General features: G+C 45.4%; 1 protein-coding gene across 1 annotated transcript in view; it reads left to right on the plus strand.

Moving 5' to 3' along the window:
- Positions 1 to 16,195, plus strand: part of LOC139405862 (neural-cadherin-like) — a 139,923-nt gene extending 123,728 nt beyond the window's left edge. The window contains exons 21-34 of the mRNA XM_071148296.1: positions 1,287 to 1,480; positions 3,473 to 3,708; positions 4,825 to 5,102; positions 5,198 to 5,412; positions 6,599 to 6,726; positions 6,867 to 6,994; positions 8,242 to 8,353; positions 9,367 to 9,547; positions 9,646 to 9,812; positions 9,912 to 10,176; positions 10,630 to 10,810; positions 10,939 to 11,192; positions 14,166 to 14,323; positions 14,519 to 16,195. Coding sequence (XP_071004397.1) covers positions 1,287 to 1,480; positions 3,473 to 3,708; positions 4,825 to 5,102; positions 5,198 to 5,412; positions 6,599 to 6,726; positions 6,867 to 6,994; positions 8,242 to 8,353; positions 9,367 to 9,547; positions 9,646 to 9,812; positions 9,912 to 10,176; positions 10,630 to 10,810; positions 10,939 to 11,192; positions 14,166 to 14,323; positions 14,519 to 15,112 — 3,091 coding nt within the window. The 3' untranslated portion in view covers positions 15,113 to 16,195. The remainder of the gene's footprint in view (positions 1 to 1,286; positions 1,481 to 3,472; positions 3,709 to 4,824; positions 5,103 to 5,197; positions 5,413 to 6,598; positions 6,727 to 6,866; positions 6,995 to 8,241; positions 8,354 to 9,366; positions 9,548 to 9,645; positions 9,813 to 9,911; positions 10,177 to 10,629; positions 10,811 to 10,938; positions 11,193 to 14,165; positions 14,324 to 14,518) is intronic.
- Positions 16,196 to 17,108: the final 913 nt, after the last annotated feature.

Consider the following 17,108-nt stretch of genomic DNA (forward strand, 5'->3'; position numbering starts at 1 on the left):
TAACAAGTAATTAAAGAGGAGCAGTAAAACATAATATATACAGGGGGGTGGCAGTACAGAGTCAATGTACGGGGGCACCGGTTAGTTGAGGTAGTATGTACATGTAGGTAGAGTAAATTAAAGTGACTATGCATAGATGACAACAGAAATTGGCAGTGGTGTGGAGAGGGGAGGGGGCAATGTGAATAGTCTGGGTAGACATGTTTGATCGTGGGCCAGTGTGTGAGGGTACTTACCTTGGTGTGCCATCAAACAATGTGATGCTAAAACAATAACGCAGCCATAAACATGTGTATGTTGCTCCAGTTGTACAAAGGCTCTATAGAGCTGAGCTTACATACTGTACTGCTTCTTTCTTTGTCCACATGGGCATTCCCTATTCTTAGAAATGCCTTGTCTCCCCCCCCCCCCCCCCATCTTCAGTAGAGACGGAAGCTTCAAAAACAGAGACATTTTGAAAGACATCAGATGAACTCCTTGGCATTGACCTCTAACTTGAGAGATGAGGAGAGAGTGAGGTAGATGGAGATAGTCACAGCAGAACCATCATCATTCCCTTGTCATGATCTGAGCCAGTGATAAGGACCAGAGTGGACAGGGGCCAAGTAAATAGAGGGATGATAGATGGAAGGGGAGAGAAGATATGAGTAGATAGCTGGGAAGGAGAAGAGTCACTGTAAAAAAGGGAAAAAAAACATGTGAGTAAGAAAAGTTGAGAAGTGAGAAGTAGACTTTAGGAGCAGGATAGGATAGAAAGTTCTGCAGTATTAACATGGGGCTTAGGTCGGGCTGGTGGGGTTAGTGTAGTGAGAAGGTGTCTAAGGGGAGTAGACAGAGAGACGCAGAAGGAACCCAAGAGGCTGGGAAAAGGTTTTTGATAGAGTGAACACTGAACTGGGTATGCAGGGAATAGAGAAATGGAGTTAACAGGGGGCTAGGTGGGAGGAGGGAGGGGTGTTGGTAGAGTGGAGGAGAGGTAGGGAAGAGGGGGTTGCATTGATACTGATAGTGAAGCCATCTATAATGCATGTGGCTGTCTCCCTGGACAGTTCAGCATTTTAATGTGAGATGGTGAGCATGGAGGGAGGCCAGGGATAGTCCTGCATGGATGAACACCGGGGGGACTTACTGCTGATCTCTCTTACTCTCTGTTCTCACCCCCCCCCCCCCCCCCTCTCTTTTACTTCTATTCCCACTACCTCCCTTTTCTTTCGATCTTCTTCCATTTCTCTCTCCCTCTATCTCGCTCTCTCCCTCCATCTCCTCCTCCCTCCTCCCTCTCTCAGCGGGTTGTTCAGTCTAAACCACAACTCAGGCCAGTTGATTATCAGAGAGGGGGCCCCTGTGCCGGTGGGTTCCTACAGCCTCGAGGTGCGTGTCTCCGACAAGACCTGGCCCGATGTGACCTCCACTGCAGAGGTCGTCGTCATGGAGCTGGACGAGGAGGCGGTCCAGAACGCTGGCTCTTTGCGCCTGTCCAGTGAGTGTTTTGCACCCTAGTGTATAAGCCAATATTCTCACTTTTCACTCTTTTTTTGTGGTCACTGACCACAGCCCATAAGGAGCTAATGCTGTCATAATGTTTCCATAGTAACCGTGTCACGTGTGATGACATGCATGCCAGAGTGCTGTGTGGCAGGCTTTCTTGTATCTAATAGGTCCCTACGGTCGAGGTTCATATCACCCCCAGACACCAGCTGAGCATTTACATACAGTGCCTTGCGAAAGTATTCGGCCCCCTTGAACTTTGCGACCTTTTGCCACATTTCAGGCTTCAAACATAAAGATATAAAACTGTATTTTTTTTTGAAGAATCAACAACAAGTGGGACACAATCATGAAGTGGAACGACATTTATTGGATATTTCAAACTTTTTTAACAAATCAAAAACTGAAAAATTGGGCGTGCAAAATTATTCAGCCCCCTTAAGTTAATACTTTGTAGCGCCACCTTTTGCTGCGATTACAGCTGTAAGTCGCTTGGGGTATGTCTCTATCAGTTTTGCACATCGAGAGACTGACATTTTTTCCCATTCCTCCTTGCAAAACAGCTCGAGCTCAGTGAGGTTGGATGGAGAGCATTTGTGAACAGCAGTTTTCAGTTCTTTCCACAGATTCTCGATTGGATTCAGGTCTGGACTTTGACTTGGCCATTCTAACACCTGGATATGTTTATTTTTGAACCATTCCATTGTAGATTTTGCTTTATGTTTTGGATTATTGTCTTGTTGGAAGACAAATCTCCGTCCCAGTCTCAGGTCTTTTGCAGACTCCATCAGATTTTCTTCCAGAATGGTCCTGTATTTGGCTTCATCCATCTTCCCATCAATTTTAACCATCTTCCCTGTCCCTGCTGAAGAAAAGCAGGCCCAAACCATGATGCTGCCACCACCATGTTTGACAGTGGGGATGGTGTGTTCAGGGTGTTGAGCTGTGTTGCTTTTACGCCAAACATAACGTTTTGCATTGTTGCCAAAAAGTTCAATTTTGGTTTCATCTGACCAGAGCACCTTCTTCCACATGTTTGGTGTGTCTCCCAGGTGGCTTGTGGCAAACTTTAAACAACACTTTTTATGCATATCTTTAAGAAATGGCTTTCTTCTTGCCACTCTTCCATAAAGGCCAGATTTGTGCAATATACGACTGATTGTTGTCCTATGGACAGAGTCTCCCACCTCAGCTGTAGATCTCTGCAGTTCATCCAGAGTGATCATCTCTGATCAGTCTTCTCCTTGTATGAGCTGAAAGTTTAGAGGGACGGCCAGGTCTTGGTAGATTTGCAGTGGTCTGATACTCATTCCATTTCAATATTATCGCTTGCACAGTGCTCCTTGGGATGTTTAAAGCTTGGGAAATCGTTTTGTATCCAAATCCGGCTTTAAACTTCTTCACAACAGTATCTCGGACCTGCCTGGTGTGTTCCTTGTTCTTCATGATGCTCTCTGCGCTTTTAACGGACCTATGAGACTATCACATTGCAGGTGCATTTATACGGAGACTTGATTACACACAGGTGGATTGTATTTATCATCATTAGTCATTTAGGTCAACATTGGATCATTCAGAGATCCTCACTGAACTTCTGGAGAGAGTTTGCTGCACTGAAAGTAAAGGGGCTGAATAATTTTGCACGCCCAATTTTTCAGTTTTTGATTTGTTAAAAAAGTTTGAAATATCCAATAAATGTCGTTCCACTTCATGATTGTGTCCCACTTGTTGTTGATTCTTCACCAAAAAATACAGTTTTATATCTTTATGTTTGAAGCCTGAAATGTGGCAAAAGGTCGCAAAGTTCAAGGGGGCCGAATACTTTCGCAAGGCACTGTACATCCGACTGATATGTTCTATCATTACCTGTAGAACATTGGGCAGGGGAGTGTTTTGCAAGGAACATTCCACTTTGTGGTGTGTTGAACTACAAAATGATGAATTGAGTGTCCTGACCATTCAACCCCTCCATCCTGTTGCGCAGACATCACAGTGGAACAGTTCTTCAGTAGTGCACCGGGTCAGGAGAGTTCTTTCTCCCGCCTGGGTCGTCTCCTCTCCGAGCTTCTCCAGACCGACCGGGACAACGTCCACGTCTTCTCTGTCGCCAATGGCAACCGCCAAGGTGAGAGAGAGATCAACGTGTGGTTCGCCGCCCATGGCTCGCCGTACTACAAGGCCGAGAAACTCCACGGCAATGTGATGGCGCATAAAGCTAAGGTAAAGACGGGATACACACTAAGTCTCTCATATAAGACTCTGAAAACGCATAAAGCTAAGGTGAAGATGGGATACACACTAAGTCTCTCATATAAGAGTCTGAATACGCATAAAGCTAAGGTAAAGACGGGATACACACTAAGTCTCTCATATAAGAGTCTGAATACGCATAAAGCTAAGGTGAAGATGGGATACACACTAAGTCTCTCATATAAGAGTCTGAATACGCATAAAGCTAAGGTAAAGACGGGATACACACTAAGTCTCTCATATAAGAGTCTGAATACGCATAAAGCTAAGGTGAAGATGGGATACACACTAAGTCTCTCATATAAGAGTCTGAATACGCATAAAGCTAAGGTGAAGATGGGATACACACTAAGTCTCTCATATAAGAGTCTGAATACGCATAAAGCTAAGGTAAAGACGGGATACACACTAAGTATCTCATATAAGAGTCTGAAAACACATAAAGCTTCACACTAGACAACGTTACAAACATTCACACTATCTCACACACAGTGATGCACTACTAAAAAGAAACTCATATTTAAAATCTCACACACACTTAAACACCCACACTGACACCATGCTCAACAACATACATATTTCATCACTCACACGCGCACACATTTAAACTCTCACACACACTTAATCACACACGCACAGTGGTGTGTGTAAATCTTTCATATCCATTTAAGGCATGAGATAGCAGCTGGTGACCCAAGCTTGTGCCGGGGGAACAGAAAGGGAGAGAGATGGATGGAGAGAAAAAGAGGGATGACAGGAGAGAACGTCTGAGTCTTTATAAAGTCTTCACTAGTCCATAAATCCTAAACTGTTTTTTTGTGAGTGTTGCGCTGCCCAGAAGCAGTTGTTTATACACTGAGTGTGTGTCACTGACAGTTTTACTGCTGCCTGTTAAGCTTGGGTGGAGCTGGTGAGTTGCTTTTAAGCCATTGGAGTCAGATTGAGTTAGAATGAATTCATCCAGAGACATCACCTGGCTGTAAATGAAGACTATGAAAGACTGATATGAAGATGATATCAAACCAATTTGATTTCGCTGACAGGCAGTAGACGGACTCTCTCTTTCTCTCCCCCCTCCTCTCTCAGTTGGAAGCAGCGCTCGGTGTGTCTATCTCCCAGGTGGGTATAGACGAGTGTCCCTACACAGACTGCAGTCAGTCGGGCGGCTGCAGCAGTGACGTCACCTTCAGCCTCACCCCCACAGCCCTCAGCTCCGGGAACACCTCTCTGGTGTCTGTCTCCGCCTCCTCTGAGGCACGCTGCGGCTGCAGGGCCAGAGAGAGCCTGCACCAGGCCTGCTCCTCCTACCCCCGCAACCCCTGCCTCAACGGAGGCACCTGTCAGGACAGCGAGTTGGGATACAGGTATAACGGCCAGAAGACAGTTGGACGAGGAGCTCTCGCTGTTAGCATTAGCATTAGAAATAACACGTTTGCAATGTTTCTCCCCTGCCGTTCAGGTGCAAGTGTCCACCCATGTTTGACGGGCCTGAGTGCCAGCAGACCAAGCACACCTTCCGCGGCCAGGGTTACGCCTGGTTCCCTCCCATCAGGCTTTGCTTTCAGAGCCACATCTCATTAGAGTTCATAACCGAGTCAGCCAATGGGCTGCTGCTCTACAACGGCCCTCTAGGCCCCGCCCAGGCCGGAGAGCAGGAGGACTACATCGCTCTGGGTAAGAACAGACAGCCTACATGTAGGGCCTGAACAGAAACAACCACACCATAGTCCAACCCACTTACTCCTACTTCCTACTTTCAAGGTGTCTGGAAATTGATAGGTAAGCAATATGGGGATCGACTGGCAACCAGCACTCTTGATCAAACCTCTAGTGAAGGTGGCATACTCATATCCTCATAAGCTTGCTTGCTTCTGAAGGTAAGCAGGGTTGGTCTTGGATGGGAGACCAGATGCTGCTGGAAGTGGTGTTGGAGGGCCAGTAGGAGGCACTCTTTCCTCTAAAAATTATCCCAATGCCCCAGGGCAGTGATTCAATGTGACTGCCCTGTGTAGGGTGCCGTCTTTCGGATGGGACGTTAAACGGGTGTCCTGACTCTCTGAGGTCATTAAAGATCCCATGTCACTTATCGTAAGAGTAGGGGTGTTAACCCTGGTGTCCTGGCTAAATTCCCAATCTGGCCATCAAACCATCACGGTCACCTAATAATCCCCAGTTTACAATTGGCTCATTCATCCCCCTCCTCTCCCCTGTAACTATTCCCCAGGTTGTTGCTGCAAATGAGAACGTGTTCTCAGTCAACTTACCTGGTAAAATAACAAGTTAAAAAAAAAATTAAAAAAAATAAGCCTGCGTCATATTCAGGCCATGTGGCTTTTATGTCAAGTCATGTCCCCCCTAATCCTAATGCCACATCCCAGTGGTTCTATATGTCCCTAAAAGATTAGTCCAGTTTGGCCTTTAGAAATAATCTGTTTGGTAGCGCAGTCGCATTAATTTATGTAATTATCGAGCCTGCTCCAAGTTCGCCCGCTCCGGGGATAGCAAATCGAACATGGCTGCTGAATTGATTGCGGTGAAGCATTTTTCACTGGTTCTGCTCAACCGAGGAGCAGTGTAGAACACAGAGGTTGGTCAGGTCACACACCATGTAGTCATACACACTTTCACACGCATACTGTTAATGCAACATTAAGGCGGCTTACTCATCAATGTAACTCTGTATATTGGTGAGTCTGCCAGTTTTAAGCGCTTGGTGGCTAGATTGGCTTGTTTCCAAGAATGTGTTTGTGAAAATGACTAGATTGATTGATGGAGAATCAGAATGTGTTTCCACTGTTATGTGATCTCAAGCCTCAAGGTGATTATCTCTCCTCATCCCTGTTTCCTATCTCTCTTCCAGAATTGAGGAATGGCGTTCCGACCCTCAGCATCAGCCATGGATCGGGATCACTGACGCTGCAGCTCCCAGCGAGATCCACCGTCACGGACCGCCGATGGCACCGCCTGGACATCGTCAGTGACGGAAAGGTCCAGACATATTCCCAGAATGGTTGGGAGGAGGGAATGGTTGGGGATTGGGGAATAGCCGAAGGGGGAATCCTCATTGGGATGCTTACATTATGAACTGAGCTAGGACCTGACTGTGCTATATGATGTGTTTAATCCAGGCAGTTCAACTGATCCTAGACCAGTGTTCGGGGGCAGTGGTGAATGAGGTAGAGGGTCTAGTGGTGGAGGTGCTAGAGACAGATCAGTCTGGCTGCAAGGCTTCTGGAGAGACCCCTGGCAACCTGAGGTAAGAGGAGACAACTGTAGACCACTAGACTACGACAGACCACTGAAGACCACTACTGACCACCCATGTTATGCACAAGCTAGCACTAGCTGGGTTTCTATCCAATTGGCGACAGATTTTCATGTGAATATTCTAAAATCAGCTCAACAAAAACTGATGACATAGTGCACATAAAAATATATTTTGCGGTCAAAATCCCACGTACTGAATAGAAAAATACAAGTTAAATGAGTTTCAATCGTATTTTAAACTCTACTGATGGTTTTCTCTCAAAAAATGTTTTTTGTTATATAGCGAGTGTGCCCACTCTGGTATTGGCATGTGCGCTCTAGCCAATAGCGCTATCTGCACGCTGTTGACTAGAGAGCACATATAGCCTACATGATGAGATTATTATTGTCACGTTCTGACCTTTATTTCCTTTGTTTTGTCTTTATTTAGTTGGTCAGGGCGTGAGTTGGGGTGGGCAGTCTATGTTTTGTGTTTCTATGTTTGGTTTCTGTTTCGGCCTAGTATGGTTCTCAATCAGAGGCAGGTGTCGTTAGTTGTCTCTGATTGAGAATCATACTTAGGTAGCCTGGGTTTCATTGTTGGTTTGTGGGTGTTTGTTTCCTGTGTCAGTGCCACACGGGACTGTCATTTATATTCACTTTGTTATTTTGTATTGTGTCATGTTCAGTTTATACTATTTAAACATGGACACTTACCACGCTGCGTTTTGGTCCGATCCTTGCTACACCTCTTCAGACAACGAGGAGGAAATCTGTCGTTACAATTATTATGGACAAAAGAGCGTGATTATTTGTCAATTGGCAGCCAAGCATCGATCATCATGTCACCAGAATAAGACCCTGGATATTTATTGGAAAGGAGCATCACGGTGCACTTTCACCACCCTGTGAAGTTCATCACCAACTTATTTCATCTGTAGCCTAATAAATTGCATGCTTTCTCGACGAGTCGTAGTGGGAGGACTACAAAACATGTCATCGCGTGACTCCAAGTTTACTTCAATATAATGATTTATTATATTAATATTTGTGCATAAAAGCGTTTTTATTGACATTTCTCGTATAATTAATTTTACCGACCGATAAAGCATTATTTTTTTTTTGTAGACATTTGGAAAGTTTACCAAAAATTTTTTCCATCAGGCGTGTCATGACATTTTTGATCCATCATGTACTATGCTTGTGAAAAATGTTGGATGGAAACCAACCTTCATCTCCCTCTCCTCCCCATCCCAGGTTCTTGAATGTGAACCAGCCTCTCCAGCTGGGTGGGGTGAAGGTGACCTCCACACACAGACGCTACAAAGCTTTCACTGGCTGCTTCAGGAACCTGGTGGTCGATAGCAAGGTAACCTCTCTACCCTAACCTCTCTTTCCCCCTCCCTTGCTTTCTCTTTCTTTCTCTCCCTCTGCATTAAAGTCACACATCCTCCTCTTCCTCCACCACCTTTTATTTCCCACTTCTCTAGTAGTTCTATCCTCTCTTCCTCACTGTCACAGTGTTTTCATGCTCCCCATCAGAGTGACAGAGCTGTCTATCCGATCAGACTGATAGTGACAGGTTTATGAACAGAGCTGAGAGGAGACGGAGACTGGCAGCTGTATTAATATACCTGGGAAGAAGAGATGCTTTTTAAATGTCTGTTTACTCTATGGGGTTGTCAATATTCATTTGTTTGTGAGTGGGTTTTTCCTACAGTGTTTTGAGAGGCAGTGTATGTGTCTTCCAGTTGGGAGAGTGTTAGCTTCTCTGTCTCTTTTGCGACTTGTGTGTGGGAGCGCGTCAATCTCTTTGTGTCTTCTATTGGCACTGGCTGAGAGTGCCGGGGGAGAGAGTTGGCCAGACGGTCGTTTGAGCACAGCTTATGAACTGAGGCCAAAAAAACGATTTCAAAGTCCAAATAATAAATAAATTAAAAGAACATCTCCTCCATAAACTATTCCTGAAAGCAGATTAGCTTGTGTGGTTTTGCGTCACTGCTGGGAAATATGAAAGGGAGGGAACACGGGAATGGAGTGGTGGCCATTTTGGCTCAGACGGTTGACAGTTGACCATATACAGTCCTGTTTGACATGAAAGTTAGGGGAGAGGAGCACAGCAGGACAGCATGAGTGATAACCATTTTGGATCAGACAGTTGACTATATACAGCAACATTTTGGCTAAGGAAGTTGAACATATAAAGCCCTATTTGACATGAGGTGTGAAATGAGAGGATCACAGGGCAGCAATGACATCCATTTGGGCTCAGACTGTTGACATAAAGCCCCTTTGTAACAGAAATGTTGATAACTGACTGAGGGCTTTCTTTCTGTTTCTCTAAGCTGATATTTAACCTATAATGTACATCTCTCTCTGGAGGTGTATGACCTGGGAATTCCGGGGGAGAGCTTGGATAGTTCCCCAGGCTGTGGCCTGACAGACGGGGTGTGTGTGACAGCAAGTGGACCTTCCTGTGGCGTCCACGGGACCTGCCTAGGCGAGTGGGGCTCCTTCAGCTGTGACTGTCACCCCGGGTACAGCGGGCACAAGTGTGACATAGGTAGGTGACTTTTCTGGTGGACTGGTTCTTCACAGCAGTATTTTGGTGCGTGAATGTGTGTGATAGAGTATTAACTCTATCGCCTCTCTCCCCTGTAGCTCTGCCAGAGTGGTCCTTCGTCAGGGACAGTATGCTACGCTACCAGCTGAGGGGGGGAGGTAGCCCCCGTCGTACACACATCCAGCTCCTGCTCCGCACGCGCTCCTCCACTGGCACCCTGCTCTCCATGACATCCCGCGATGCCAACGAGTACATCATCCTGGAGGTCAGTGCCCTGCTGTAACATCACTCACAGGACCCAATTTAGTCAATTGGAAAGTCAAAAGTGGCTACATTTGCGGATGTCCTCCCTCTGCTCTCTCAGATCGTAGACGGCCACCTGTCGGTGCATGCCAACCTGGGCGACAGTGCCCACTCCCTCCGCCTGGCCAGCCAGCGAGTCGACGGGGGCCAGTGGGTCCTCGCCAGCTTGCATCGTCACGACAACCTCTTCACGCTGCGCCTGGAGCAGGGTGGTGGCTCGCGGGAGGTCAGGGCCTGGATGGGGAACAGGCGGGAGATTGTAGTGCACCCCTCCAGTGTGCTGCTGGGAAATGGACCAACCCCTGGACAATCTGCTGACTTCCAGGGTAAGATTGTCTCCTCTTCTGTCCTTTCCATGTTCTTTCTCCCCTGTCTCCTCTTTGTCTCAATCTATTCTCCTGTCTCATTTCATCCTCTCTTCTCATCATTTCACCTTATCCTGTCTCTACTCCTCCCTCCTCTCTACTGTAATGAGCTCCTCTCTCCTTGTCTCTCCCTGGGTGTGTCTGCCCTCTACCTCTCAGTGTGGGTATCTTTGGCTGGGTCAATAAGCCACAAGTCCATGTCAAGGAAGGACTGATGTTTCTGTCTTCATTTTGTTCTGTCTTATTTACGCAATCTTTCCCTTTTTTCCCTTTATTTTACTTTACCAAGGTAAATACATTTCTTAGAAACAGCAATTACAAAAAACAGTTCTCTGATTCACTCTGATTATCTCTAAGAATGTTATCCTATTAGTATTTGTCAGTCATAAGTCTCTCTCCCTCTCTCACTTGCAGGCTGCTTGCGCGATGTGAGGCTGAACGGCCACTCCCTCCCTCTGGATGGTCAGAGTACAGAGTTCAGTACAGTGTTGGAGCGGAGGGGGGTGACCTCCGGCTGTCACTCAGACGCCTGCAGTGCCAAGCCCTGCCGTAACCCCCTCTACTGTGTGGACCTGTGGAGGAAACACCAGTGCAGGTGTGAGGATGGCTCCACACACATTTAAACACGTACAAGCACACTCTCGCACGCACGCACACAATCTTACACATGCTAAGGACACAGACATAGTTAAAAGAAAAAACCCGTTCTCTGTCCTCTCCCAGGTGTCCAGGTGGGCAGGTGACGGTGACAGACGAAACATCAGGCCACCACCGCTGTGTACCCTCCCCGTGTGGACCCTCAGCCTGCCGTAACAGGGGCACCTGCCACGCCCTGACCCCCGACAGTTGGCAGTGCCGTTGCCCCGAGGGGTTCAGAGGTCAGCGGTGTGAAGTGGGCCAGATGAAAGCCCACCGTATGGCCGCCCTCAGCCCGGGCTCCATCCTGGTCATCAGCATGTGTCTGCTCGTCTTCTTCGGTAAATATGGGCGACTAAAACCCTCTCTTCACATGACCTTTCACCCTTCATATAGTGAGCTGTTTTTACGGAACATTGAGCGTGCAACTTGTTATGGCTGCAATCCCAATACCGGGATCGATATGACAACTACCAGTGAAAATAGAGGGCGCCAAATTCAAAACACAGAAATATCATAATTACAATTCCTAAAACATTTGTTTTATCATTTTAAAGGTAATCTTGTTGTTAATCCCACCAAAGGTTCCGATTTCAAATAGGCTTTTCAGCGAAAGCACTACAAACGATTATGTTAGATCTCCACCAAACCACAATAAGCACAGCCATTTTCCAGCGTAATATAGCATTCACAAAAAGCAGAAATAAAGATGAAATTAATCACTAACCTTGAATTATCTTCATCAGATGACACTCTTAGGACTTCATGTTACACAATACATGCATGTTTTGTTTGATAAAGTTCATATTTATATCAAAAAATCTGGAGTTTACATTGGCTTATTAGATTCACTAGTTCCAAAAACATCAAGTGATTTGGCATAGCCACATCGTTTCAACAGAAATACTCATCATAAATGTAAATGATAATACAAGTTATACACATGGAATTATAGATATACCTCTCCTTAATGCAACCGCTGTGTCAGATTTCAAAAAAGGTTTACGGAAAATGCAACACATGCAATAAAAGCGCTCAGAACAGAAGCCAAATTAGCCGCCATGTTGGAGTCAACAGAAACCAGAAAATACATGGTAAATGTTTCCTTACCTTTGATGAACTTCATCAGAATGCAGTCCTAGGAATCCCAGGTCCACAATAAATGCTTGATTTGTTCGAAAATGTCTGTTATTTATGTCCAATTAGCTACTTTGGTTAGCGCGTTTGGTAAACAATTCCAAAGTCACAAAGCGCGTCCACTATAATGTGACGAAATGTCCAAAAGTTCCGTAAAAGTCACTTATTATTCACTGTATCACAGTTCCAGTGGGACAGAAGTACATCTACTAAGTTGACTGCCTTTAAACAGCTTGGAAAATTCCAGAAAATTATGTCATGGCTTTAGAAGATTCTGATAGGCTAATTGACATCATTTGAGTCAATTGGAGGTCTACCTGTGGATGTATTTCAAGGCCTACCTCCAAACTCAGTGCCTCTTTGCTTGACATCATGGGAAAATCAAAAGAAATCAGCCAAGACATCTGAAAAATTGTAGGCCTCCCCAAGTCTGGTTCATCCTTGGGAGCAATTTCCAAACGCCTGAAGGTACCACGTTCATCTGTACAAATAATAGTACGCAAATATAAACACCATGAGACCACGCAGCCGTCATACCGTTCAGGAAGGAGACGCGTTCTGTCTCCTAGTGATGAACGTACTTTGGTGCGAAAAGTGCAAATCAATCCCAGAACAACAGCAAAGGACCTTGTGAGATGCTGGAGGAAACAGGTACAAAAGCATCTATATCCACAGTAAAACGAGTCCTATATCAACATAACCTGAAAGGCCGCTCAGCAAGGAAGAAGCCACTGCTCCAAAACCGCCATAAAAAAAGCCAGACTACGTTTTGCAACTGCACATGGGGAAAAAGATTGTACTTTCTGGAGAAATGTCCTCTGGTCTGATGAAACAAAAATAGAACTGTTTGGCTATAATGACCATCGTTATGTTTGAAGGAAAATGAGGAGGCTTGCAAACCGAAGAACACCATCCCACGGGGGTGGCAGCATCAAGAGGGTGCTTTGCTGCAGGAGGGACTGGTGCACTCCACAAAATAGATGGCATCATGAGGTAGGAAAAGTATGTGGATATATTGAAGCAACATCTCAAGACATCAGTCAGGAAGTTAAAGCTTGGTCGCAAATGGGTCTTCCAAATTAACAATGACACCAAGCATACTTCCAAAGTTGTGGCAAAATGGCTCAAGGACAACAAAATCAAGGTATTGGAGTGGCCATCACAAAGCCCTGACCTCAATCCTATAGAAAATGTGGGCAGAACTGAACAAGTGTGTTCGAGCAAGGAGGCCTACAAACCTGACTCAGTTACACCAGCTCTGTCAGGAGGAATGGGCCAGAATTCACCTAACTTATTGTGGGAAGCTTGTGGAATGTGGAAGGCTACCCAAAACGTTTGTCCCAAGTTAAACCATTTAAAGGCAATGCTACCAAATACTAATTGAGGGTATGTAAACTTCTGACCCACTGGGAATGTGATGAAAGAAATAAAAGCTGAAATAAATCATTCTCTCTACTATTATTCTGAGATTTCACATTCTTAAAATAAAGTGGTGATCCTAACTGACCTAAGACAGGGGATTTCTACTAGGATTAAATGTCAGGAATTGTGAAACTGAGTTTAAATGTATTTGGCTAAAGTTATGTAAACTTCCTACTTCAACTGTAGATGTATGTCGAAGCGAGGGCAGGGGAAATAGACTAGAGGGTCATTCAGTGACATGTGACAGGTAGCGAGGTTTGTATGAGCCCCTGACAGGTATGGCTGTGTGATGTCAGACTGGCAGGGCCCCCGAGGGCCCCTCTGTCAACGCTGACGGCCCTGATACACGACGTAGAGATCATAGCCCCATGCCAGGGATAGAAGAGGGGGATGAGAAGACTAACATAAACATCTGAGTGCCAAAACTAGAAACGTCAAGCGAGATGAGGAAAAGGGTGAAGTAGCTGCAGTGGTGAATGTCTACAAATCAGTGATATATGATGGTTAGACTTGCAGGGAGAGTGAGGAGGGGAAATTGAGAGGGCTGGAATGAAGGGAGAGGGGAAAAGACCGTGTAGGATTGCCTGAGGGACAGCGGATGGCCAACAGAAGACAAGAGGTGAACGTGAAAAGGATAGGTTTTGCTTCATCTCTTTCCCTTCAACACTCAGATGCATGTAGAGTACAGTAGTGTTATCTCTCCATCTCTTCCATCCACTATAATGACTGAACTGTTGCCTCTCTGTGTCCTGTAGCTGTGCTGGTAGCTGTGACAGTGTGGAACCAGAAGGGCAGTCGTAGTAAGTTCCAGAAGAGGGGCGTGTACCACATCCCTGCAGAACACCAGAGCTGGGAGGACATCAGAGAGAATATCCTCAACTACAACGAGGAGGGAGGAGGAGAGCAGGACCAGGTACACACACATACACACATACACATACACACATACACACATACACACACACACACACAGGTCAGACATTGCAGCACAGTGAAATGATCTACGTCGCTGTTCATTGAGATGAATTTCTAAATTGACCACTAGATGGTACCATTTACTTATTTTTCATACTTATGTTTTTAATTTGATGCCATTTCATCCCTCCAGAATGCCTATGATATCACAGAGCTGAAGAGGCCCCTGTGTTCCAGCCTGTCCCAGTCCTCATCCTGCACTACCGCCCCTCTCATCAAGTCCTCACAGGGCTCCCAGGAGGAGGTGCACCCTGCTGGCTCAGCCTGCAGCTCAGGGACCCCCTACCTCCACATCCCCCACCACCACCACCGCCATCATCACCACGCTAGCAATGCTAGCTATACTAATGATAGTAATGATGCTCATGCTATCTCCGTGGGCCACTGCCCCATGGACTTCAAGAGCTACGTGGCGCGCATCATCTGGGAGGCCGACAACGACAGTCAGGAGTTCCCGCCGGACAGCTATCATGTCTGGAGCATCGAGGGCGCCGGGTCCCCGGTCGGTAGCCTCAGCTCGCTGGGTTCTGCTATCTCCCACGATACAGCAGAGGAAGAGGAGGGAGCAGCCTTCAGCTTCGACCGGCTATCCCACTGGGGGGACAAGTTTGAGGCTCTAAGTGAAATGTACGAGCAGCCGGCGCTGGCGCTGACATACAGGGACACTTTGTGTTACAGCCAGAGTCAGAGGAGCCATAGTCAGGACAACCTGCCACACCCTTTTTAGGGTACTCATAAAACACAACCCATCATACACTGCAACATTGACTGACTTAGTTCCTGCTAGTGATTGTGTCTGGTGTGTCAATGCTGGTTGGTTGTAAGGGAAACAAAGCACACAGAAAATTGGCTCCTGTTATTTTTTTCTTCATGTTGACAGGTTTGCTGAAGCTTTATGTGGTGGAAGAGGGATTACAAGTCTTAGTGAGATGAATTTATTTATTCTGTTTTATTTCTCTCGGTGAAGTGTTGAAACTGTATTTATTTTAGCTCTGAAATGATGTTGAACCAACAGGGACAATGTTGTTCTACTACATTATAAGGACTTTGAACTTAGTATGTCAAATGTATATGTTACCGGTACCCATTTATTTTGTATTATAACGTTTTTGTTTCAGACATCCTATTGGATAAAGACAGTCATGCCAGGGAAACGGGCAAATGGAGAAGCTCTGATTTGTTCCTTTATGACATTCTATCCTGTGACAATATATATTAACAGCATTTTTGCCCTACACAGGGGGAGTTCACCTTCTTCAGTTGAGCAGGAGGTAGATATGATCTCTAGGAGGAACCTTATATAACTAAAGGAAAAATGGATTAGATGAAGAAAGCAGTCAATCGTGTTGCTTATTCCTTGATATGTGAAGTTATGAGTAACTCATATGCAGGAGGTTCTAGACTATTGTCAAATACTTTCCCTTTCAATCACGGTCTAATTGCACTAGTGGATGATTCTCAGTGTTAATTGCAGAATCCATTTACCCAAAAATAAGTACAAACCTTAAAATGCTTAGAATGGTAAAAGCATTGTTGATATGCCTGGTGAGAAACCTTCACTTGGCATCAATTAAGTGTATTATAGAATATAGTGATGGGTTTCAGATAGGAAATATTTTTATACTCCAATATAGACATGATGAACCCAGCCCTCGTGGTGCACTGTGTTGATGTGTCTTACAAGGACGTGCTCCTTTCTTCTGTTTCTAGCTCTATGTTGGTTCAGAGATGGTGTTGTGTGATGCCAATCATTTTTGAAACTTCCTGTCCTATTGTCTTGGAAACAGGAGGGCAGGATGACCCCACAGTGTCCTGACAACGTCTGATGAATGTTTTGTGCTAAAGGAGACAGGACATACAGGGAGGGGAGGAATAGTTGTGAGTTGTCAAAGAAAAGTCGAACAGTACAATCACAGAAACTCCATTGCCGACCATTATTTTACAAATGATCTGATTGAAATGGATCTATGTGTGTTGCCGTAGATTGACAGAAACTCCCCAAAACTAGCTCTCCAAAATGTCTTCACTTTATGATTTTGTTCTTGATCATTCTTTTGTATAGCTGTATAAACAAATATCTCGTGTTTTCCATGGCTGTAGAGTTACGGTGATGCACAGTGGGGACAAAGTGAGAACCAGGAACACTTCCCTAAAACACACTGATAAAATCCCTTCTGGCTATTGTCTCCAAGTTGTCTCCACATTTCAAATTACTGGGGGTGCCTTTTGTACGCTGGTGTTTGGTCCAATTATCGACTGCACCCTTACATTCCCCCCCCCCCCCCCCCCATATAACTTAACTGCAGTTGCTATGTTTGCCTATATTAACCTAAAACTATAGATACAATGGATAAATGTGGTTGCAGCCGTTCAGTGACACACATGGACTCCAGAACTCACAAACCCAGTAAGGCTTCACTCCTCGCAGCCCAGTGTCCCTGCGTTCAGGACTCAAGGTTCTTGCCCCCATGTTATTATGTATAAATAATGTACATATCTAACGTTTTATAGCAACCTAACGTCAGATATTCATTTTGTATATTACTTTTATTAAAAATAGCTTTTCTTCAAGGCATTGCATTTGGTTTTGTAACTTTCTTTGTCCAGTAACTCCATCTCTCTCTCTATTATATGGAAACTGTTAATGAACCATGGCCCAGGCTTTATCAGGACATAGCACTGTATGAGAGAAGGTTCAACAACAGTGATTAAAGGGATGAGAA

Source organism: Oncorhynchus clarkii, chromosome 3 (assembly GCF_045791955.1).
Source record: "Oncorhynchus clarkii lewisi isolate Uvic-CL-2024 chromosome 3, UVic_Ocla_1.0, whole genome shotgun sequence".
In the NCBI taxonomy this organism is placed as follows: domain Eukaryota; kingdom Metazoa; phylum Chordata; class Actinopteri; order Salmoniformes; family Salmonidae; genus Oncorhynchus; species Oncorhynchus clarkii.